The sequence below is a fragment of the Salvelinus fontinalis genome, chromosome 33, assembly GCF_029448725.1.
Source record: "Salvelinus fontinalis isolate EN_2023a chromosome 33, ASM2944872v1, whole genome shotgun sequence".
Classification (NCBI taxonomy): domain Eukaryota; kingdom Metazoa; phylum Chordata; class Actinopteri; order Salmoniformes; family Salmonidae; genus Salvelinus; species Salvelinus fontinalis.
The window spans coordinates 7659003-7685203 of NC_074697.1; the positions used below are offsets into that span (position 1 = coordinate 7659003).

General features: G+C 47.0%; 1 protein-coding gene across 2 annotated transcripts in view; it reads left to right on the forward strand.

The window, feature by feature from the left end:
• The first annotated feature begins 4152 nt into the window (after nt 1–4152).
• The window catches only part of LOC129831702 (F-BAR and double SH3 domains protein 2-like), a 116977-nt gene continuing 94928 nt past the window's right edge, over nt 4153–26201 (forward strand). For both annotated transcript variants that reach the window (XM_055895080.1, XM_055895081.1), the window contains exons 1-2: nt 4153–4726; nt 12477–12574. In XM_055895080.1, coding sequence (XP_055751055.1) covers nt 4706–4726; nt 12477–12574 — 119 coding nt within the window. In that variant the 5' untranslated portion in view covers nt 4153–4705. The remainder of the gene's footprint in view (nt 4727–12476; nt 12575–26201) is intronic.

The window sequence follows — 26201 nt, forward strand, 5'->3', positions numbered from 1 at the left end:
TGTGTGTCTGTGTCTGCCTGTCTGTCTGTCTGTCTGTCTGTCTGTCTGTCTGTCTGTGTGAGAGAGAAAAAGAGAGAGATTGAGAGAAAGAGAGAGATTGAGAGAAAGAGAGAGAGAGAGAGGGGGAGAGAGGGGGACAAACCAGCACAACAACACCCCCCCCCAACAAGGCAGCAATCCCAACTTTGCCAGGCCCTTGAAGGACGTCACCCTCAACCGTAGCCCCAGCATCTCACACAGGAGCAAAACATCTACGGACACCCCACCTAGACTAGCGAGACACGCTTCCAGACGTGCAAGACCCCCTCCTGAAGGACCTGCACTGAGAGAACCTACGCCAAGAGGACCTACACCCAGACCACAGCATCACCAGCACCACCCCAACCAGCTGAGACCACCCTAAGCAAACCCTGGCCACACCCTATATAGGCCCCCCATATCAGACCTATGCCCCTTCTGACCAACCCCATTTCCCCTGCGGCAAGGACCTCAACATGACAGCAAGACATATGCCCAGGCCTTGAGAAGAACAACAGGCCCAACCCCCACTATTACACCCGCCCAAGCCCCCTCCTGCGACCTAAGAGGTGTGTATCAGATGCTCAACATGCTCTGCTCACACCTACTGTGATGGTCTGGGCCTAAACCACACAAAAACAACACTAGACACTATGGAACACAAATATTTTACTATCTCATCCTGGAATATACAAGGTCATCTGCCTTTGGCCTAAAGAGCAGGAACTCAGACTTCATCAAAGAAATTGGAAATACAGACATTGTCATCCTACAAGAAACATGGTATAGAGGAGATGGACCCACTGGTTTCCCTCTAGGTTACAGAGAGCTGGTAGTCCCATCCACCAAACTACCAGGTGTGAAACAGGGAAGAGACTCAGGGGGTACGCTTATTTGGTATAGAGGAGACCTAACCCACTCTATTAAATTAATCAAAACAGGAACATTTCACATCTGGCTAGAAATTACTAAAGAAATGATCTCAACAGAGAAAAATGTCAGAATGTGTGCTACCTATGTCCCCCTAGTAGAATCCCTGTACTTTAATGATGACAGCATCCCGATCCTAGAGGGGGAGATCAACAATTTCCAGGCCCAGGGACATGTACTAGTCTGTGATGACCTAAATGCCAGAACTGGACAAGAACCTGACACCCTCAGCACACAGGGGGACAAACACCTACCTGGAGGTGACAGCATTCCCTCCCCCATATGCCCCTCTAGACACAACTATGACAACATAACCAACAAAAATGGGTCGCAACTCCTGCAGCTCTGTCGGACGCTGGGTATGTACATAGTCAATGATAGGCTTCGAGGAGACTTCTATGGTAGGTACACATATAACTCGTCTCTTGGCAGTAGTACTGCAACAACAAATTCAATCCCTTCTAGACAATTTCCTGGACAAAATGTTTCACTGTAATAGTGAAGGTGTAAACTTCACAGTAGAAAACCTAAAGAGTACATTCGACCTCTCAGCTTCCCTATCAAATCTAAAAATGTCAAACAGAGAACCTAAGAAAATTAACAACAATGACAAATGGTTTGATGCAAAAACCTAATAATGAAATTGAGAAACACATCCAACCAAAAACAGAGAGACCCAGAAAACCTGAGTCTACACCTTCACTATGGTGAATCACTAAAACAATACAGAAATACACTAAAGAAGGAACAGCACGTCAGAAATCAGCTCAATGTAATTGAACAATCTATAGAATCTAACCACTTCTGGGAAAAATGGAAAACTCTAAACAAACAACAACACAAAAAATATGTATGGATAAACCACTTCTCCAATATTTTGGGCTCTAAAATGGATCCCTGTGGTACTCCACGGGATATTTATTTGGTCTCTGACAGAACATCACCAACATTACATACTTGTGTTCTGGTCAGATAAGACGTAAACCAATTCACTGCTTCATCATTTAGACACGTGCATTTCAGTTTCATCAGGAGAATATCATGGTCAAGTGTCAAAAGCTTTCTGTAAGTCTAACATGACCATACCTGTATAGTTCTCCTTCTCACTTTCCTGCTTGATGTGGTCAAAAATGTGGATGAGGCAAGTAATCAGTAGAATGAGCTGTTCTAAAGCCAGACTGGAGTACATAAAGAAGTTTGTGCTCGAGAAGGTATCCCTCAAGTTGATTAAAAATGAATCTCTCAACAACTTTGGATACGGTGTTGAAGATTGACACAGGCCTGTAGTTTCCTACATTTGTTTTACTACTCTTCTTGTGGAGTGGAACCACCCGGGCTGTTTTGAGATCATTGGGTAATGTACCACTACTAATAGAAAGGTTTACAATATGCGTTATCATTTTAGCAGTGAAACGAGCACTATCCTTTATGAATCTTACAGGAAGGTTATCCGGCCCAGTTGCTTTGTTTGTGCTCACTTGACACATGGCAAAGAATTTACAAAAAAACCCCAGAGCAAACTAGAATGCCATTTGGCCGTAAACAGAGAGTACACAGTCGCAGAATACCTGACCACTGTGAATGACCCAAAATGAAGGAAATCTTTGACTATCTACAGACTCAGTGAGAATAGCCTTGCTATTGAGAAATGCCACCAAAGGCAGACCTGGCTGTCAAAAGAAGACAGGCTATGTACACACTGCCCACAAAATGAGGTGGAAACTAAGCTGCACTTCCTAACCTCCTGCCAAATGTATGACCATATTAGAGACACATATTTCCCTCAGATTACACTGACCGGCAAAACAATCCAATTTTGATAAACTCCCATATCTATTGGGTGAGATACCACAGTGTGCCATCACAGCAGCAAGATTTGTGACCTGTTGCCACAAGAAAGGGGCAACCAGTGAAGAACAAACACCATCGTAAATACAACCTACCTAATTATGTTAATTTATTTTCCATTTTGTACAGACATAATATGATTTTTGAAATGTCTTTATTTTTTTGGAACGTTTGTGAGTGTAAGGTTTAGCAGTACAGGTACATCAAAGCTGGGACCGAGAGACTGAAAAACAGCTTCTATATCAAGGCCAGACTGTTAAACAGCCATCACTAACTCAGAGGCTGCTGTCTACTGCACATGGAGACCCAATCACTGGCTGCTTTAATAAATGGATCACTAGTCACTTTAAACAATGCCACTTTAAATAATGTCACTTTAATAACGTTTACATATCTTACATTACTCTTATCACATGTATATACTGTATTTTATACCATCTATTGCATCTTGCCTATGCTACTCAGCCATCACTCATCCATATACTTACATGTACATATTCTCATTCACCCCTTTAGATTTGTGTGTATTAGGTAGTTGTTGGGGAATTGTTAGATCACTTGTTAGATATTACTGCACTGTCGGAACTAGAAGCACAAGCATTTTCTACACTCGCATTAACATATGCTAACCACGTGTATGTGACCAATAACATTTAATTTGATGTTTACTGTTTATTTTTTATTCTTTATATCCCTTTTGTTTAAAATCTATTTCACTTTGGTTTATTATCTAGTTCACTTGCTTTGACAATGTTAACATGTGTCTCCCATGCCAATAAAAGCCCTTAAATTGAAATTGAATTTGAATTGAGAGAGATCTAGGAAATTGACAATTCATGTTACTGTCCACTGAACTGTACTGTATCTTTCACGTCAGAGTTCGACACAGGTGCATCCCATTACATGGACCTCAAACAATCTCAACTGTGCGTGCGCGTGTACACATGTTATTATACTTGTCAGTAAAAAAAGTCCTCACAAGAATAGTAAACCAACTAAAATTATGAGATGAGGACATTTTTCCGATCCTCACTTGTAAAAAGGCTATTTTAGGCTGAGAAGTTTAGGGTTAGTGTTAAAACTAGGGTTAGGATTAAAATTAGGGTTTGGGTAAGGGATAGTAGGATTTTGAATAGGAATCAATTGTTGTTCCCGAAAAAGTCCTCCCAAGTAAAGTCAGACGTGTGTGTGTGTGTTGAACTTGGACTGAAATAAAGTGCGTAAATTCCTGAAGGGCGAAAATCTATATATCTGGGATTGACTAGCTTGCTTTTAAATGTCTGGCAGATCTGGTCTTTCTACGTTCAATCGATGTTTCCTCGATCGACTACACTTTCTTGTTGCTATGCAGGTCCAGAGACGCAGCCAGTCTCCTTGAGAAGCAGCAACGGCGTATTGTCACGACGAAGGGGCTTTCGTTTCACGTAAAACAACCGTTCATTTATTTTTTTGAGCTCATATTACAAGAGATTCCGATTCGAATTTTGTTGCTAGCGGTTTAAAACAAGAAAGGATTGTTATAGAGCTATGTAGAAAATAGAGAAAGGAACGTTTCTGGCGCTGTTTGGATTTGTCTTTACCTTCCATCACCACAGGGAGGCGCAGTCGTGCCTAATTTCGTGGGGAAGCCTCAACACCTCTGGCCTCCATTGATTTCTCCATCATTTTCCAGTCCCCGTCTGTCTCTGGACCCCGCAGTGTTCTCCTAAGGTCTGTTAGTGTAGAGTTGGTTTAGCCAGCGTTCGCTTTAATTCTAACATGTCTGCCAGAGTCCAAATCTGACTGCTTTTTTCACATTTCCCTCCTTCTTGGTGGTTTGAAGGAATTATCCACCCCCCCACCCTTGGATTTCTTTGGAATAAACATAGCTATTTCTTAAGGAATACACCATTCATGTCAATGCTTCAACATGCAGCCCCCGCCGAGAAAGGTGAGTTTTACTTGGCTAACTAACGTTATTTCTCTCCAACCCTGTGCTATCTAGGCATCTAAATGATTTATGTTAGATTGCTACTAGTTAGCCAGCTCTCAGTGGGATGTTGACTTGCTAATAACATTTATATGTAACGTTAAGGTTAGCTACTTAGCTAGCTTGCTATTATTAGCTATGTGGGTTGCACATATTGTAGCTATTTGTATTCGACTGTCAATTTCAACCCTGGTTGTAGTTATGCCAGCTAGCCAACTAGGCACTACGAGCTGTTTGGTTAGCTAGCTAGGTCTGGTTGTGGAGGTCTTGAGGAACCGCTATCTGGTAACGTTAGCTAGCTAACCACAGATAGCCAAAGATACTGGACCATTCTAACGTTAGCGAAATGTTGAATAGCCCAACAGCTTGCTATAACTAATGTTACTAGATCGCTAAGGTGGCTGAACAAGTACTGTACAATTCATTATCTTTCTGTTACAGTTTGTTCCCTTATCTATAGTTTATAGTTGTGCAAATGATGAAACGTTTTGTTGAGCTAGCTAACAACCTTGTTGACACACTACTTGATGACCTGCTGTTATCTATCAGATGACTGGCAAGCTGTAGCTAGTCTGTCCCGTTAACCCAGGCGGGTTAGCCAGTTAGATAACAGTCTTCCAGAAAGGTATAGTTATAGGCATATTATCTGTAGTTTAAGGAACATTCGGGACATAGCTAGTTATGATAATGTTTCGAAACAAATTTGAAGTACAGTGATGAAGTATAAAACAGGACAAAAAAAAATCATGTTTCTGACAGCTCCGATGATGATGTTATCGCTGTCATTTCATCTGGGCTGGAGTAATGTCCACGGGTTCTGCCCCTCGTTAAACATAGCTAACCAGAAGATAGGAAGGGGGTGCATTTGGTAGCCACACGCTGTTCCATTAGGTGTTTTTAACACACCATTACATTGGCTTTTAGTGTATTTGGACAAAACCTAGCTAGCTAACTGGCATTTTGTTTGCGCCGTTCAGTCAACTGAAGGAGAAGGAATGTTCCGCTGTGGTCAGTCAGTGAAGGGTTACTGTAATGACGTTGTTTGCTATAAAAGCAGCACAGTGCCTTATTCAGGGTAGCTCATCACAGCTGTCTAGTTATTACCGACAGCCCACACAAAACACGCATAAACACCGCGCATTTCATTTCCATACCATAGAGACCGGTAGTTATCCGGTCTCGAACCTTAGTTTCCATCACCGATAATATTCAACGACATGACCTCTGTCGGTAGCTCATAAAAGAGGATACTGCAGTAATCCATGGGCCATTGTCTACAGTCTTCCCTTTGTGTGTGTGTGTGTGTGTGTGTTTTGTGACAACTCTCTGGTACAATGTAGAATATACTGTAACAAAGTATAGTGTCCCTTTGTCTCTTTCTGACTGCCATTTACCGTGTGTGTGAGATAGATAGTCCGTGTTTCTCTTTCATGCTCTTAGTTATTCTAGAATAGGTGTATGAGAACCAGTTACCGGCTTGCAGTACCTGAGCACAGTTTTCACTTAATTACTGGTTATCCCCTGGTGCTGTTGCTGCTCCACTGGGTCTGTAAGACACGTTGTGGGCAGACTGAACATGTCACATCCCGTCCTCCCCTTTATGGGTGGGATAGAGAGTACATCTCCCCTCTACCTCCCCATTCTCTATTTCTTTCTCCCTCAGTTATCTTTCCTGTTTCTCCTTGCCCTCTCTCCTCACTCACTCTCCCCTTACTCACTCTCTCTCTCTCTCCCTCTGTCTCTCTCTCTTCCCTCACTCTCTTGCTCTGTCTCTCTCTCTTCCCTCACTCTCTCGCTCTGTCTGTCTCTGTCTTCCCTCACTCTCTCGCTCTGTCTCTCTCTCTCTTCCCTCACTCTCTCGCTCTGTCTCTGTCCTTTTTTTCTGTGGTCTCGTAGTGACTGATGAAAGGAGGGATGGAGTGAAGTCACTTTTCCCTGATAAACGCCTCCGTACACCACTCCCTCTCTAACCCTGATAAACCCCTCCGTACACCACTCCCTCTCTATCCCTGATAAACCCCTCCATACACCACTCCCTCTCTAACCCTGATAAACCCCTCCGTACACCACTCCCTCTCTAACCCTGATAAACCCCTCCGTACACCACTCCCTCTCTAACCCTGATAAACCCCTCCGTACACCACTCCCTCTCTAACCCTGATAAACCCCTCCGTACACCACTCCCTCTCTATCCCTGATAAACCCCTCCATACACCACTCCCTCTCTAACCCTGATAAACCCCTCAGTACACCACTCCCTCTCTAACCCTGATAAACTAGGGAAGGGAAACACGTGGTCCCGTGTGGCTCAGTTGGTAGAGCATGGCGCTTGCAACGCCAGGGTTGTGGGTTCAATTCCCACGGGGGGACCAGGGTTCAATTCCCACGGGGGGACCAGGATGAATATGTATAAACTTTCCAAGTTGTAAGTCGCTCTGGATAAGAGCGTCTGCTAAATGACTTAAATGTAAATGTAAATGTAATAAACCCCTCCGTACACCACTCCCTCTCTAACCCTGATAAACCCCTCCGTACACCACTCCCTCTCTAACCCTGATAAACCCCTCAGTACACCACTCCCTCTCTAACCCTGATAAACCCCTCTGTACACCACTCCCTCTCTAACCCTGATAAACCCCTCCGTACACCACTCCCTCTCTATCCCTGATAAACCCCTCCATGCACCACTCAATTCAATTTAAGGGGCTTTATTGGCATGGGAAACATAAGTTTACATTGCCAAAGCAAGTAAAATAGATAATAAACAAAAGTGAAATAAACAATTAATAGTGAACATTACACTCACAAAAGTTCCAAAAGAATAAAGACATTTCAAATGTAATATTATGTGCAAATAGTTAAAGTACAAAATGGAAAATAAATAAATATAAAAATGGGTTGTATTTACAATGGTGTTTGTTCTAAACTGATTTCCCTATTCTTGTGGCAACAGGTCACAAATCTTGCTGCTGTGATGGCAAGCTGTGGTATTTCACCAAGTAGATATGGGAGTTTATCAAAATTGGGTTTGCTTTCAAATTCTTTGTGGGTCTGTGTAATCTGAGGGAAATATGTGTCTCTAATATGGTCATACATTGGACAGGAGGTTAGGAAGTGCAGCTCAGTTTCCACCTCATTTTCTGGGCAGTGTGCACATAGCCTGTCTTCTCTTGAGAGCCAGGTCTGCCTTCGGCGGCCTTTCTCAATAACAAGGCTATGCTCACTGAGTCTGTACATAGTCAAAGCTTTCTTTACGTTTGGGTCAGTCACAGTGGTCAGGTATTCTGCCACTGTGTACTCTCTGTTTAAGGCCAAATAGCATTCTAGTTTGCTCTGTTTTTAATTCTTTCCAATGTGTCAAGGAATGATCTTTTTGTTTTCTCATGATTTGGTTGGGTCTAATTGTGTTGCTGTCCTGGGGCTCTGTGGGGTCTGTTTGTGTTTGTGAACAGAGCCCCAGGACCAGCTTGCTTAGGGGACTCTTCTCTAGGTTCATCTCTCTGTAGGGAATGGCTTTGTTATGGAAGGTTTGGGACTTTTTGCAGAATTCTGCATGCAGTTTAAATTTGGTGTTTGTCCCATTTTGTGAATTCTTAGTTTGAGCGGTCCCCATACCTCACAACCCTGAAGGGAAATGGGTTCTATAACTGATTGATTAAAGTATTCTAATTGGAATGTCAAATGTTATGTTCCTTTTGATGGCTTAGAAGGCCCTTCTTAGCCTTGTCTCTCAGTTCGTTTACAGCTTTGTGGAAGTTACCTGTGGCGCTGATGTTTAGGCCGATGTATGTATAGTTTTTTGTGTGCTCTAGGGCAACAGTGTCTAGATGGAATTTGTATTTGTGGTCCTGGCGACTGGACCTTTTTTGGAACACCATTATTTTGGTCTTACTGAGATTTACTGTCAGGGCCCAGGTCTGTCAGAATCTGTGCAGAATATCTAGGTGCTGCTGTAGGGCCTCCTTGGTTGGAGACAGAAGCACCAGATCATCAGCAAACAGTAGACATTTGACTATAGATTCTAGCAGGGTGAGGCCGGGTGCAGTAGAATGTTCTAGTGCCCTCACCGATTCGTTGATATACAGTACCAGTTAAAAGCTTGGCCACACCTACTCATTCAAGGGTTTTTCTTTTCTTTTTTACTAGTTTCTACATTGTAGAGTAATAGTGAAGATGTACACTACCGTTCAAAAGTTTGGGGTCACTTAGAAATGTCCTTGTTTTTGAAAGAAAAGCAAACTTTTTGTCCATTAAAATAACATTAAATCGATCAGAAATAATTGTAAATGACAATTGTAGCTGGAAACTGCTGATTTTTGATTTTTGATTTTATATTTTTTTTATCCCATTTTCTCCCCAATTTTCGTGGTATCCAATCGCTAGTAATTACTACATTGTCTCATCGCTACAACTCCCGTACGGGCTCGGGAGAGACGAAGGTCGAAAGCCATGCGTCCTCCGAAGCACAACCCAACCAGCCGTACTGCTTCTTAACACAGCGCGCCTCCAACCCGGAAGCCAGCCGCACCAATGTGTCGGAGGAAACACTGTGTACCTGGCCCCCTTGGTTGGTGCGCACTGCGCCCGGCCCGCCACAGGAGTCGCTGGAGCGCGATGAGACAAGGATATCCCTACCGGCCAAACCCTCCCTACCCCGGACGACGCTATGCCAATTGTGCGTCGCCCCACGGACCTCCCGGTCGTGTCTGACAACGAGCCATCCTCAACAAGGTTGGAAAGTGACAGTGATGATGAGGCCTCAGAGTCTGATGTTTGTCACAAACCGGCTCGAAGTTCGTAACAAAAAGGGAGACAACGTGGAGATAAGGAATAACAAAATATATTTATTTACTGAGGTAAACTAAATACAATTAACAATGGTGTGTGTGTGTAGTCAGTAATCAGTAGTGTAAGTGAGTGGTTGCGTGTATAAATGTGATAATGAGGGGTGTTGAAAGGTGCCAAAGCAAACAAACAAAATGGCCACAAACATGCCACAACCAAAACATATCAGTGTCTGCATGGAGAGAGTCTCCTCAATGAATGGGGAAGAGGTGCATTTATCCTGGGACACACCCAAGCCCAGGTGTGTCCCATTTCGCTGACGACCCTCCCGGCTCCGCCCACCGACATCCTATTAAGGAAAACGAGAGCAAAGAGAAAGATTTCGGCAGACAGAGTGGGAGGGTCGTCACAAGGTTGGAAAATGACAGTGAAGATGAGGCCTCAGTCTGATGTTCAAGTATTGGAAATTGAGGAGGTCCAGGGAGAAGACATGGAAGCCTGAGAGGAAGACAACCAAAGCTTTCGTTTCTAGACTATCATTTTCCAGATGTATGTTGAGAACATTTTTGGGAGATGCGATGGATCATTGGGGATCATTCAATATTCCCTTTCTTTTGTTGTTCAGTGAAATTATCCAGTGTGAAGAGTCAACTCATTTAAAGTTCAATTTGTAACTGAATTGTTTTTTACATTTCTATCGGAAGGATTTAATAATTTGCAATTATGTCTACTTATGATAAGAGAAACAGAAACCTTTTACATCTCCACATGATATGGTAAATATATCCAATGCAAAAAACATCTACATTTAAATGGTATTAATATTAATTTGCATATATTTCTGTTAATTCCCATATATCTGTTAATTTCCACAGAAAGTTTCCACCTCTGAATATTCCCCAAAATGTGCAACCCTCGTTGGACCGCAGAGTGAATGAAAAGCAGCCAACAAGTGCTCAGCATATGTTGTAAAAGCATTCCTCATGAAGCTGGTTGAGAGAATGCCAAGAGTGTGCAAAGCTTTCATCAAGACAAAGGGGGGATACTTTGAATAATTTTAAAATATATTTTGATTTGTTTAACACTTTTTTGGTTAATAGTGACGTCTTCACAACGTTGAAAATAGTTCTATAACTTTGAAAATAGTACAAATAAAGAAAAACCCTTGACTGTGACTTCACTGTGCCATTACTAGATATGCTAATTTATTTACTTATTTTTAACTGTTAGTTTGTTTGCCAAAATCTCATTTGTTGTGTCTGGTTAAGGTTTATTTTCAAATATCAGTTTTCTTATTTGAAATTTGTGTCTTAACTTTGGACTGGTACTTTATATGTTGAAGAGGGTGGGGCTTAAGCTGCATCCCTGTCTCACCCCACGGCCCTGTGGAAAGAAATGTGTGTATTTTTTGCCAATTTTAACCACATGCTTGTTGCTTGTGTACATGGATGTTATAATGTTGTATGTTTTTCCCCCAACACCACTTTCCATAAATTTGTATAGCAGACCCTCACGCCAAATCGAGTCAAATCGAGTTTGAAATCAACAAAGCATGAGAAGACTTTGCCTTTGGTTTGTTTTTGTCAATTAGGGTGTGCAGGGTGAATACGTGGTCTGTCGTACGGTAATTTGGTAAAAAGCCAATTTGACATTTGCGCAGTACATTGTTTTAACTGAGGAAATGTTTAGACACACATCCCCCGGTCGTTATTTGGGTCATATTTGTCTCCACTTTTGTGGATTGGGCTGATCAGTCCTTGGTTCCAAATATTGTGGAAGATGCCAGAGTTAAGGATGATGTTGAAGTATAGCAAATTGTAATGTGTTGTCTGTATATTTTATAATTTCATTGAGGATAACATCAACACCACAGGCCTTTTTGGGTTTGAGGGTTTGTCCTGTAGTTAATTTAATGTAATTAAATAATCCAGTTGATTCTGGTAGTCTTTAATAGTTGATTCTAAGATTTGTATTTGATCATGTATATGTTTTTGCTGTTTAATTTGATAAGGACGCTGAGAAGTCAAATATACTGTTTTGGTTTTCTACTGCCAGGTTTACACCTTCACTAAACGTTTTGTCCAGGAAGTTGTCTAAAGGGAATTTATTTTGTTGTTGCCTAATAGTTTTTTGGTAAGTTTCCACACTACATTCCTTCCATCTATAGCATTTCTTAATATTATTCAGTTCCTTTGCTCTCCCCCCTCCATGGACCGCTCCCCTTCCATGGACCGCTCCCCTTCCATGGACCACTCCCCCTCCATGGACCACTCCCCCTCCATGGACCACTCCCCTTCCATGGACCACTCCCCCCTTCCAGGGACCGCTCCCCTTCCAGGGATCACTCCTCCCCCATGGACCACTCCCCCTCCATGGACCACTCCCCTTCCATGGACCACTCCCCCCTCCAGGGACCACTCCCCCCTCCAGGGACCACTCCCCCTCCATGGACCACTCCCCCTCCATGGACCACTCCCCCTCCATGGACCACTCCCCTTCCAGGGACCACTCCTCTTCTATCCATGATAACCCCCTCCATGGACCACTCCCCTTCCATGGACCACTCCCCTTCCATGGACCACTCCCCTTCCATGGACCACTCCCCCTCCATGGACCACTCTCCCTCTATCCATGATAACCCCCTCCATGGACCACTACTTCTGTATTTTTAAAGGCAGGCGACATGAAATCTACAGGACAGTGTGTGTGTGTGAGAGAGTGTGAGCTCTGTGTTGTTGTTTTGTCTGGAATAGTCCTGAATCTCTGACTGCTTAACCCCAGTGAATAGCCAGTGGAATTCTCCCCCAACAGACAATGGCTGATAGTGTGTGTGGTTGGGAAGTCACCCTGTTACTTATGGTAACTTAATATTGCTGAATCTACCATTGATGATTGATTGACAGTGTGACTGTGTCCCTCCCTGCAGGTAAAAGTGACTCAGGAGCTGAAGAATTGTCACATAGAGCAGATGACCAGACTGCACCTCAAACATCAGACAGAATGTGACCTGCTGGAGGACATGAGGTACCTCACACTACATACTACACACACAGAGAGGAGGAGGAGGAGGAGGAGGAGGAGGATTCCAGTATTCCTATTTATTGGAAGAACACACCGATTTTGGATCTGACGAAGGAATTTCCTGCTGCTCCCCTTCTCCTCTCTCTGTCTTTCTCTTTCTCTCCTCTCTCTCTGTCTTTCTGTTTGTCTTTCTCTCTCTCTCTCTCTCTCTCTCGCTCTCTCGCTCTCTCGCTCTCTCGCTCTCTCGCTCTCTGTTTCTCGCGCTCTCTGTTTCTCGCGCTCTCTGTTTCTCGCTCTCTGTTTCTCTCGCTCTCTGTGTTTTTCTCTCTGTCTCTCTCTCTCTGTTTTTCTCTCTGTCTCTCTCTCTCTGTTTTTCTCTCTGTCTCTCTCTCTCTGTTTTTCTCTCTGTCTCTCTCTCTCTGTTTTTCTCTCTGTCTCTCTCTCTCTGTTTTTCTCTCTGTCTCTCTCTCTCTGTTTTTCTCTCTGTCTCTCTCTCTCTGTTTTTCTCTCTGTCTCTCTCTCTCTGTTTTTCTCTCTGTCTCTCTCTCTCTGTTTTTCTCTCTGTCTCTCTCTCTCTGTTTTTCTCTCTGTCTCTCTCTCTCTGTTTTTCTCTCTCGCTCTCTGTCTTTCTCTCTCGCTCTCTGTCTTTCTCTCTCGCTCTCTGTCTTTCTCTCTCGCTCTCTGTCTTTCTCTCTCGCTCTCTGTCTTTCTCTCTGTTTCTCGCTCTCTGTTTCTCTCTCTCTCTCTCTCTGTGTTTTTCTCTCTCTCTCTCTCTGTGTTTCTGTTTCTCTCTCTCTGTTTTTCTCTCTCTCTCTCTCTCTCTCTCTCTCTCTGTGTTTCTGTCTCTGTGTCTCTCTCTCGGTCTGGACCCTCCCACAGCTGGAAGTCATAACGGGAAACCAGTGCAGTTTTCTCCACTTTATAAAATGGAGAAAAGTCGTTCCCAGAAGGAAATAGCAATGAGATCCAAATCTACTGTGTGTTTCAAGTACAGCAGCAGCAATGATACGCTGCCCCGCCACCCCCAGCTTCCCCGCCACCCCCAGCTTCCCCGCCACCCCCAGCTGCCCCGTCCGCCCCCAGCTGCCCCGTCCGCCCCCAGCTGCCCCGTCCGCCCCCAGCTGCCCCGTCCGCCCCCAGCTGCCCCGCCGCCCCCAGCTGCCCCGCCGCCCCCAGCTGCCCAGCTTCACCCCCAGCTGCTCCGCCGCCCCCCAGCTGCCCCGCCGCCCCCAGCTGCCCCGCCGCCCCCCAGCTGCCCCGCCACCCCCCAGCTGCCCCGCCGCCCCCAGCTGCCCCGCCGCCCCCAGCTGCCCCGCCGCCCCCAGCTGCCCCGCCACCCCCCAGCTGCCCCGCCACCCCCAGCTTCACCCCCAGCTGCCCAGCTTCACCCCCAGCTTCACCCCCAGCTGCCCAGCTTCACCCCCAGCTGCCCCGCCGCCCCCAGCTGCCCAGCTTCACCCCCAGCTGCCCCGCCGCCCCCAGCTGCCCCGCTACCCCCCAGCTGCCCCGCCACCCCCCAGCTGCCCCGCCGCCCCCAGCTGCCCCGCCGCCCCCAGCTGCCCCGCCACCCCCCAGCTGCCCCGCCGCCCCCAGCTGCCCCGCCGCCCCCAGCTTCACCCCCAGCTGCCCAGCTTCACCCCCAGCTGCCCAGCTTCACCCCCAGCTGCCCAGCTTCACCCCCAGCTGCCCCGCCGCCCCCAGCTGCCCCGCCGCCCCCAGCTTCACCCCCAGCTGCCCAGCTTCACCCCCAGCTGCCCCGCCGCCCCCAGCTGCCCAGCTTCACCCCCAGCTGCCCCGCCGCCCCCAGCTGCCCCGCTACCCCCCAGCTGCCCCGCCACCCCCCAGCTGCCCCGCCGCCCCCAGCTGCCCCGCCGCCCCCAGCTGCCCCGCCACCCCCCAGCTGCCCCGCCGCCCCCAGCTGCCCCGCCGCCCCCAGCTTCACCCCCAGCTGCCCAGCTTCACCCCCAGCTGCCCAGCTTCACCCCCAGCTGCCCAGCTTCACCCCCAGCTGCCCAGCTTCACCCCCAGCTGCCCCGCCGCCCCCAGCTGCCCCGCCGCCCCCAGCTTCACCCCCAGCTGCCCAGCTTCACCCCCAGCTGCCCCGCCGCCCCCAGCTGCCCCGCCGCCCCCCAGCTGCCCCGCCACCCCCCAGCTGCCCCGCCGCCCCCAGCTTCACCCCCAGCTGCCCCGCCGCCCCCAGCTGCCCCGCCACCCCCCAGCTGCCCCGCCGCCCCCAGCTGCCCCGCCGCCCCCAGCTTCACCCCCAGCTGCCCCGCCACCCCCCAGCTGCCCCGCCACCCCCCAGCTGCCCCGCCACCCCCCAGCTGCCCCGCCACCCCCCAGCTGCCCCGCCACCCCCCAGCTGCCCCGCCACCCCCAGCTGCCCCGCCACCCCCAGCTTCACAACGGAAGGAACCGCCTGCCTGCTCTCTGAAGCTCTCCTATCTGTGTACACAAGGCATTGATTATGTATGACAACACACAGTCATGTCTGTTTGAGAAAGATCTCATCCCTGCACCGCTGGTGTTGCTTTTGTTTAGGGAAACATATTTTATGGTATATCTGCCTCAGTCTCTGTTTGGTGAGAGGGGTGCTGGCAACTGTTAGGGAGTCTGCTTAGCTCTGCCTGCAGCCAGTGTTGACATGTACACACTACATGACCAAAAGTATGTGGACACCTGCTCGTCGAACATCTCATTCCAAAATCATGGGCATTAATATGGAGTTGGTCTCCCCTTTTGCTGCCGTAACAGCCTCTACTCGTCTGGGAAGGTTTTGCACTATATGTTGAAACATTTATATTATTGTCATGCTGAAACAGGAAAGAGCCTTCCGCAAACTGTTGCCACAGAGTTGGAAGCACAGAATCTTCTAGAATGTCATTGTATGCTGTAGCGTTAAGATTTCCCTTCACTGGAACTAAGGGGCCTAGCCGGAACCATGAAAAACAGTCCCAGACCATTACTCCTCATCCACCAAACTTTACAGTTGGCACTTTATTTGGGCAGGTAGTGTTCTCCTGGCATCTGCCAAACCCAGATTTGTCCGTCGGACTGCCAGATGTTGAAGCACAGAACGTGTTTCCACTTCTCCAGAGTCCAATGGCGATGAGCTTTACACCACTCCAGCCGACTCTTGGCATTGTGTATGGTGATCTTAGGCTTGTGTGCGGCTGCTCGGCCATGGAAACCCATTTCATTAAGCTCTTGTTGAACTATAATTGTGCTGATGTTGCTTCCAGAGTGAGTTTGGAACTCGGTAGTAAGTGTTGCAACCGAGGACAGATGATATTTATGCGCTTCATCACTCAGCGGTCCCGTTCTGTGAGCTTGTGTGGCCTACCAGTTCGCGGCTGTGCCGTTGTTGCTCCTAGACGTTTCCGCTTCACAATAACAGCACTTACAGTCGACCAGGGCAGCTCTAACAGGGCAGAAATTTTACAAACTGACTTGTTGGAAAGGTGGCATCCTATGACTGTGCCATGTTGAAAGTCACTGAGCTCTTCAGTAAGGCCGTTCTACTGCCAATGTTTGTCTATGGAGATTGAATGGCTGTGTCTTCGGTTTTATACACCCGTCAGCAACGGATGAGGCTGAAATAGCCGAAGCTACTAATTTGAAGGGATGTCCACATAGCCCCTGTTCTCTGTGGCTAGCATTAGCAAAAGGGTACTAGTTAGCTAATGTCTGCTTGCTGATGCATATCGGTGCAATGCAGGTGGGTGAATGTTTTATTAATGTGAGAGGAAGAGTATGCAAACATTTTATATCTGTCTTGTTTCAGTTCCTGGGGAGGGACAGAGACGCGCAGAGTAGAAACACACACTTTCCTCTGCAAAGCTGAGCTATTAACTCTTTAGTCCCCAAAGCTGCTCTGAGTTCATTACCCTAATTAATCCTGGGGCTTGTTTAATCGGAGAGGACAATAACACCAAGATACATACACACACACACACGCATAATATATATATCTCTCTCTCTCTAGTCACACGTATGCTGACACAAACTAAAGCTGACGTATGCATACACAGACATATGATCCTCATGAGAGAGAGGGGGAGGGGTGAAGGAGGGAGGGGGAGGGAGAGAGGGAGGGAGGGGGAGGGGTGGTGAGGTGATGGAGGAAGGGAGAGAGAGAGACGGAGGGAGGGAGGGAGGGAGGGAGGGGGACGGAGAGAGGGGGAGAGAGAGACGGAGGGAGGGGGAGAGAGAGAGAGATCGACCAGTGGCTTTAATCCCCAGAGACAGTCTTGTAGACGGAGTGGGCTTAGAGAGGATGAGGAAGAGAGAGGGAGAGCGAGCGAGGGGATGAAGAAGATGAGGAGAAAAAAGTCAGCGAGTCAGCTAAGCGTCCTAAATCCAGCTAAATCTGCATTTCCCTTATGTCTCCTTCACAAAGTCTCCACGCACGCGCACACACATACTCTACACACACACACTCTACACACATACAAGATTGCTCAGACACACAAATCTGATGCACAAGTGTAGGCTATGTTGACCACTCTCCCTCTCAGGCCTAGTGTTGTACAGTACCTTCAAAAAGTATTCAGACCCCTTGACTTTTTCCATATTTTGTTCTGTTACAGCTTTATTCTAAAATGGATTGAATATAATTTTTTTCTCAGAAATCTACACACAATACCCCATAATGACATCACAATACCCCATAATGACATCACAATACCCCATAATGACATCACAATACCCCATAATGACATCACAATACCCCATAATGACAAAGTGAGAACAGTTTTTATTTTATTTTTTAAAGTAAATGTAAAACAAAAAAAAAGTCTAACTTATTTACATAAGTATTCAGACTCTTTGCTATGAGACTTGAAATTGAGCTCAGGTGCATCCTGTTTCCATTGATCATCCTTGAGATGTTTCTACAACTTGATTGGAGTCCACCTGTGGTAAATTCAATTGATTGTAAATTATTTGGAAAGGCACACACCAGTCTATATAAGGTCCCATAGTTGATAGTGCAGTTCAGAGCAAAATACCAAGCCATGAGGTTGAAGGAATTGTCTGTAAAGTGCAGAGACAGGAATGTGTCGAGGCACAGATCTGGGGAAATGTACCAAAACATTTCTGCAGCATTGAAGGTCCCCAAGAATACAGTGGCCTCCATCATTCTTAAATGGAAGAAGTTTGGAACCACCAAAACTCTTCTAAGAGCTGGCTGCCCGGCCAAACTGAGCAATTGGGGGAGAAGGGCCTTGGTCAGGGAGGTGAGAAGAACCCGATGGTCACTCTGACAGAGCTCCAGAAGGACAACCATCTCTGCAGCACTCTACCAATCAGGCCCTTACGGTAGAGTGACCAGATGGAAGCCACACCTCAGTAAAAGGCACATGACAGCCCGCTTAGAGTTTGCCAAAAGGCAAAAGACTCTCACCATGAGAAACAAAATGTTCAGATCTGATGAAACCATTATTGAACTCTTTGGCCTGAATGCCAAGCGTCACGTCTGGAGGAAACCTGGCACCATCCCCACGGTGAAGCATGGTGGTGGCAGCATCATGCTGTGTGGATGTTTTTCAGCGGCAGGGACTGGGAAACTAGTCAGGATTGAGGCAAAGATAAACAGAGCAAAGCACAGAGAGATCCTTGATGAAAACATGCTCCAGAGCACTCAGGACCTCAGACTGGGGCAAAGGTTCACCTTCCAGCAGGACCATGACCCTAAGCAAATAGCCAAGACAACACAGGAGTAGCTTTCTGAATGTCCTTGAGTGGCTTAGCCAGAGCCCAGACTTGAACCCGATCGAATATCTCTGGAGAGAGCTTTAAAATAGCTGTGTAGCGACGCTCCCCACCCAACCTGACAGAACTTGAGAGGATCTGCAGAGAAGAATGGGAGAAACTCCCCAAATACAGGTGTGCAAAGCTTGTAGCGTCATACCCAAGAATACTGTAATCTCTGCCAAAGGTTCTTCAACAAAGTACTGAGTAAAGGGTCTGAATTCTTATGTAAATGGGATATATATATAATTTGCAAGCATTATTTTGCTTTGTGATTATTGGGTATTGTGTGTAGATTGATGAGGGGGGGGGGGGCTATTTTCATCAATTTTAGAACAAAGCTGTAACGTAACAAAATGTGGAACATTTTCAGTCAAGGGGTCTGAATACTTTCCGAATGCACTGTTACACATGGCTATAGAGTTATAGGTTAATATGGTCTGTTACACATGGCTATAGTGTTATAGGTTAAAATGGCCTGTTACACATGGCTATAGTGTTATAGGTTAATATGGCCTGTTACACATGGCTATAGTGTTATAGGTTAATATGGCCTGTTACACATGGCTATAGAGTTATAGGTTAATATGGCCTGTTACACATGGCTATAGTGTTATAGGTTAATATGGCCTGTTACACATGGCTATAGAGTTATAGGTTAATATGGTCTGTTACACATGGCTATAGTGTTATAGGTTAAAATGGCCTGTTACACATGGCTATAGTGTTATAGGTTAATATGGCCTGTTACACATGGCTATAGTGTTATAGGTTAATATGGCCTGTTACACATGGCTATAGAGTTATAGGTTAATATGGCCTGTTACACATGGCTATAGTGTTATAGGTTAATATGGCCTGTTACACATGGCTATAGAGTTATAGGTTAATATGGCCTGTTACACATGGCTATAGTGTTATAGGTTAATATGGCCTGTTACACATGGCTATAGTGTTATATGTTAATATGGCCTGTTACACATGGCTAACATGGCCTGTTGCTCATGGCTACCATGGCCTGTTGCTCATGGCTAACATGGCCTGTTGCTCATGGTTAATATGGCCTGTTGCTCATGGCTAACATGGCCTGTTGCTCATGGCTACCATGGCCTGTTGCTCATGGCTACCATGGCCTGTTGCTCATGGCTAACATGGCCTGTTGCTCATGGCTACCATGGCCTGTTGCTCATGGCTACCATGGCCTGTTGCTCATGGCTACCATGGCCTGTTGCTCATGACTAACATGGCCTGTTGCTCATGACTAACATGGCCTGTTGCTCATGGCTAACATGGCCTGTTGCTCATGGCTAACATGGCCTGTTGCTCATGGCTAACATGGCCTGTTGCTCATGACTAACATGGCCTGTTGCTCATGACTAACATGGCCTGTTGCTCATGACTAACATGGCCTGTTGCTCATGGCTAACATGGCCTGTTGCTCATGGCTAACATGGCCTGTTGCTCATGGCTAACATGGCCTGTTGCTCATGGCTAACATGGCCTGTTGCTCATGGCTAACATGGCCTGTTGCACATGGCTAACATGGCCTGTTGCTCATGACTAACATGGCCTGTTGCTCATGGCTAACATGGCCTGTTGCTCATGGCTAACATGGCCTGTTGCTCATGGCTAACATGGCCTGTTGCTCATGGCTAACATGGCCTGTTGCTCATGACTAACATGGCCTGTTGCTCATGGCTAACATGGCCTGTTGCACATGGCTAACATGGCCTGTTGCTCATGACTAACATGGCCTGTTGCTCATGGCTAACATGGCCTGTTGCTCATGGCTAACATGGCCTGTTGCTCATGGCTAACATGGCCTGTTGCTCATGGCTAACATGGCCTGTTGCTCATGGCTAACATGGCCTGTTGCACATGGCTAACATGGCCTGTTGCTCATGGCTAACATGGCCTGTTGCTCATGGCTACCATGGCCTGTTGCTCATGGCTAACATGGCCTGTTGCTCATGGCTAACGTGGCCTGTTGCTCATGGCTAACGTGGCCTGTTGCTCATGGTTAACGTGGCCTGTTGCTCATGGCTAACGTGGCCTGTTGCTCATGGCTAACGTGGCCTGTTGCTCATGGCTAACGTGGCCTGTTGCTCATGGCTAACATGGCCTGTTGTTCATGGTTAATATGGCCTGTGTCCTTGCCTGCAACCTCACTTAAGCCTTATTTAGTGGAGTCTCTATCGTCTGTTGAGTCTCCTATATCTCTCTCTGTGTGTCTTTCTCTCTCTGTCTTCCGACCTCTCTCTGTCTCCCATCATACCTCCATCTCTACATTATCTCTCTGACCAATGAATATATGAGTGTTTACGTTGATCTCTAGTTCATCACCTGATCCCAGCTCTTTCCCATGTTCGATCCCTCTCTCTTACTTTGTGTGTAAGTATTTCACTCTCTCGTTCACTCTCTGCTGAGACACACACACACACACACACACACACACACACACACACACACACACACACACACACACACACACACACACACACACACACACACACACACACACACAAATGCTGTGTGTGTGTGCTGTCAGACTCACACTCACCCACAGGTCTTGTCGGGGTGTTTGTTTTTGGTTGCACAGCTGATGCAGACACAGCCTCTTGAGTCTCTCGCTCTCTCCCTCTCTCGCCCTCTCTCTCACGCGCACGAGGATATTATAGTTTTGTGTTTTTATAAACTCAGCAAAAGAATAAGCGTCCCTTTTTCAGGACCCTGTCTTTCAAAGATAATTTGTAATAATCCAAATAACTTCACAGATATTCATTGTAAAGGGTTTAAACACTGTTTCCCATGCTTGTTCAATGAACCATAAACAATTAATGAACATGTACCTGTGGAATGTTCGTTAAGACACTAACAGCTTAGGCAATTAATGTCACAGTTATGAAAACTTAGGACATTAAAGAGGCATTTCTACTGACTCTGAAAAACACCAAAAGAAAGATGCCCGGGGTCCCTGCTCATCTGCGTAAACGTGCCTCAGGCATGCTGCAAGGAGGCATGAGGACTGCAGATGTGGCCAGGATAATAAATTGCAATGCCCGTACTGTGAGACACTTAAGACAGCGCTGCAGGGAGACAGGACGGACAGCTGATCGTCCTCGCAGTGGCAGACCACGTGTAACAAAACCTGCACAGGATCGTTACATCGGAACATCACACCTGCGGGACAGGTACAGGATGGCAACAACAACTGCCCGAGTTACACCAGGAATACACAATCCCTCCATCAGTGCTCAGACTGTCCGCAATAGGCTGAGAGAGGCTGGACTGAGGGCTTGTAGGCCTGTTGTAAGGCAGGTCCTCACCAGACATCACCGGCAACAACGTTGTCTATGGGCACAAACCCACCGTCGCTGGACCAGACAGGGCTGGCAAAAAGTGCTCTTCACTGACGAGTCGCGGTTTTGTCTCACCAGGGGTGATGGTCGGATTCGTGTTTATCGTCGAAGGAATGAGCGTTACACCGAGGCTTGTACTCTGGAGCGGATCGATTTGGTGAAGGGTCCGTCATGGTCTGGGGGCGGTGTGTCACAGCACCATCGGACTGAGCTTGTTGTCATTGCAGGCAATCTCAACGCTGTGCGTTACAGGGAAGACATCGTCCTCCCTCATGTGGTACCCTTCCTGCAGGCTCATCCTGACATGACCCTCCAGCATGACAATGCCACCAGCCATACTGCTCGTTCTGTGCGTGATTTCCTGCAAGACATGAATGTCAGTGTTCTGCCATGGCCAGCGAAGAGCTCGGATATCAATCCCATTGAGCCCGTCTGGGACCTGTTGGATCGGATGGTGAGGACTAGGGCCATTCCCCGCATAAATGTCTGGGATCTTGCAGGTGCCTTGGTGGAAGAGTGGGGGTAACATCTCACAGCAAGAACTGGCACAATCCATGAGGAGATGCACTGCAGTACTTAATGCAGCTGGTGGTCACACCAGATACTGACTGTTACTTTTGATTTTGACCCCCCCTTTGTTCAGGGACACATTATTCCATTTCTGTTAGTCACATGTCTGTGGAACTTGTTCAGTTTATGTTTGTTGAGAGGACGTTTATTTTTTTGCTGAGTTGATTAGTGTTTATTTTGATTCGTTTTTAGATTTTTATTGAGAATTTATTTTAGTTTCAGTTAGTTTTTGAGACCTGATTTGCTAGTTTTTTTAGTTTAAGTAATATAAAGATATTTCATTTTTATATTATTTAAAATCAAATGTATTTATAAAGCCCTTTTTACGTCAGCAGATGTCACAAAGTGCTGTTCAGAAACCCAGCCTAAAACCCTAAACAGCAAGCAATGCAGATGTAGAAGCCCAATTTCTTGGATACCTAGAGAGGAACCAGGCTCAGAGGGGTGGCCAGTTCTCTTTTGGCTGTGCCAGGTCAGATTGTTCTTCAAGATGTTCAAATGTTCATAGATTACCAGCGGGGTCAAATAATAATTGCAGTGGTTGTAGATGGTGCAACAGGTCAGTACCTCAGGAGCAAATGTCAGTTGGCTTTTCATAGCTGAGCATTCAGAGGTCGAGACAGCAGGTGTGGTATAGAGGGGGAGAGGAGAGAGAGAGTCGAAAACAGCAGGTCCAGGACAATATAGTATGTCCGGTGAACAGGTCAGGGTTCCATAGCCGCAGGCAGAACTGGAGCAGCAGCATGACCAGCACGACTGGAGACAGCCAGGAGTCATCAGGCCAGGTACATTTACATTTACATTTGAGTCATTTAGCAGACGCTCTTATCCAGAGCGACTTACAGTAGGGTCCATACATTTTATTACATTTTTACATACTGAGACAAGGATATCCCTACCGGCCAAACCCTCCCTAACCCGGACGATGCTATGCCAATTGTGCGTCGCCCCACGGACCTCCCGGTTGCGGCTGGCTGCGACAGAGCCTGGGCGCGAACCCAGAGACTCTGGTGGCGCAGCTAGCACTGCTATGCAGTGCCCTAGACAACTGCGCCACCCGGGAGGCCCAAGGCCCAAGGTAGTCCTGAGGCATGGTCCTAGGGCTCACGTCCACCAGGAGGGGAGGGCAAGAGAGAGAGTTTAAAGGAGCATACTTAAACTCACACAGGACACCAGATACGACAGGAGAATTACACCAGATTTTAAACTAACCCTAGCCCCCCAGCACACACTATTGCAGCATATTTACCAGAGGCTGAGACGGGGAGGGGGGGGTTGGCGGACACTGTTACCCTGTCCAATGATACCCTCGGACAGGGCTAACCAGGCAGGATATAACCCCACCCACTTTGCCAAAGCACAGCCCCCACACCACGAGAGGGATATCAACAGAGCACTAACTTATTACCCTGAGACAAGGCTGAGTATAGCCCTCGAAGATCTCCTCCTCCGCACAAGCCTGAGGCGGCCCAAAACCGGACAGGACGATCACATCAGTGACTCAAACCACTCAAGTGATTCACCCCGCCTAGGTACAGCATGGAAGAGCTCTATTAAGCCAGTGACTCAGCCCCCGTAATTGCGAGGCAGAGAATCCCAGTGGAGCGAGGGGTGCAGGCCAGGCAGAGACAGCAAGGTCGGTTTGTTGCTCCAGTGCCTTTCCGTTCACCTTCACACCTCTGGGCCAGACTACACTCAATCATAGGACCGACTGAAGAGTTTAGTCTTCAGTGAATAGTTAAATGTTGAGACCGAGTCTGCGTCTCACATGGATAGGCAGACCATTCCATAGAAATTGAGCTCTATAGGAGAAAGCCCTGTCTCCAGCTGTTTAATTCTAGGGACAATAAAAAGGCCTGTGTCTTGTGACCGTGGTGTACGTGTAGGTATGTACGGCAGGACCAAATTGGAGAGATAGGTAGGAGCAAGTCCATGTAATGCTTTGTAGGTTCGCAGTAAAACCTTGAAATCAAATTTTAAAAAGCTGTCCTTTAAATATTCTTGATATATTCATCAAAAGAGAGATCAGGGTCCAGAGTAACGCCGAGGTCCTTCCAGTTTTAATTGAGACGACTGTACAACCATTAAGATGAATTGTCAGATCCAACAGCAGATCTCTTTGTTTCTTGGGACCTAGAACTGGCATCTCTGTTTTAAAAGTAAAACATTTTCCGCCATCCACTTCCTATTGTCTGAAACACAGGCTTCCATGGTTGCAATTTTGGGGCTTCACCATGTTTCATCAATGTACAGCATGTGTCGTCCGCATAGCAGTGAAAGTTGACATTGTGCTTCCCGAATGACATCGCCAAGAGGTAGAATATATAGTGAAAACAATAGTGGTCCTAAAACGGAACTTTGAGGAACACCGAAACTCACAATTGCTCCTAGACCATCCACAGAGACAAACTGATATCTTTCCGACAGATAAGATCTAAACCAGGCAAGAACTTTTCCGTGTAGGCCAATTAGGGTTTCCAATCTCAACAAAAGAATGTGGTGATCGATGATGTCAAAAGCAGCACTAAGGTGTGATGATGAAGTGCACATAAAAAGCTGTGCGGGAATGATGAAGTGCATATAAAAAGCCATTCCGATTAATCGGTCGACCTCTAATTACAGGCAACATCCACGCTGGGCTAAAGGCTACAGGTGGAGGAGCGGGACACTACTCCGTGCGCTTAGAAGAAATCCTACTATACCGGTTGTGAAGATCGTCGGATGTGGCAGGGCTTGCAAACTATCACGGATTACAAAGGGAAACTCAGCCGCAAGCTGCTCAATGATGCGAGCATACCAGACAAGCTAAATGCCTTCTATGCTCCCTTCAAAGCAAGTAACACTGAACCATGCGTGAGAGCACCAGCTGTTCCGGACAACTATGTGATCACGCTCTCCATAGCCGATGTAAGACCTTTTAAACAGGTTAACATTCACAACGCCGCAGGGCCAGACGGATTACCAGGGCACGTACTCCGAGCATGCACTGACCAAGTGTCTTCACTGACATTTTCAACCTCTCCCTGACCCAGTCTGTAATACCTACATGTTTCAAGCAGAACACCATTGTCAGAGTGCCCAAGAATGCCAAGGTAACCTGTCTAAATGACTACCGCCCCGTACTCAGATCTGTAGCTATGAAAAGGCAGGTCATGGTTCACATCAACATCATCGTCCCAGGCACCCTGAACCCAGTACAATTCGCATTCCACCCCAACAGATCCACAGATGATGCAATCTCTATTGCACCCCACGCTGCCTTTTCCCACCTGGATAAAAGGAACATCTACTGTACGCGACTATGCTGTCCATTGGCTACAGCTCAGCGTTCAACACCATAGTGCCCTCCAAGCTCATCACTAAGCTAAGGATCCTGGGACTAAACGCATCCCTCTGCAACTGGATCCTGGACTTCCTGACCGGCCACCCCCAGGTGGTGAGGGTAGGAAACAGCACCTCCCCCACGCTGACCCACAACACGGGGGCCCCTCGGGTGTGTGTTCTTAGTTCCCTCCTTTACCCCCTGTTCACCCACGGCTGTGTGGCCGCACATGACTAAACTCCATCACTAAATTTACCGTCGACACAACGGTGGTAGGCTTGATCACCGCCGACAATGAGACATCTTATCGGGAGGAGGCTAGAGACCTGGCAGTGTGGTGCCAGGACAACAACATCTTCCTCAACGTGAGCAAAACAAAGGTGTTGATTGTAGACTACAGGAAACGGAGGGCCGAGCACGCCCCCATTCACATTGACGGGGCTGTATTGGAGTGGGTGGAGAGCTTCATGTTCCTCTGTGTCCACATCACTAAAGGTCTATCATGTTCCAAACACACCAGCACAGTAAAAAGGGCAAGACAACAGCTCTTCCCCCTCGGGAGGCTGAAAACATTTGACCTGGGCCCTCAGATCCTCAAAAAGTTCTACAGCTGCACCATTGAGAGCAT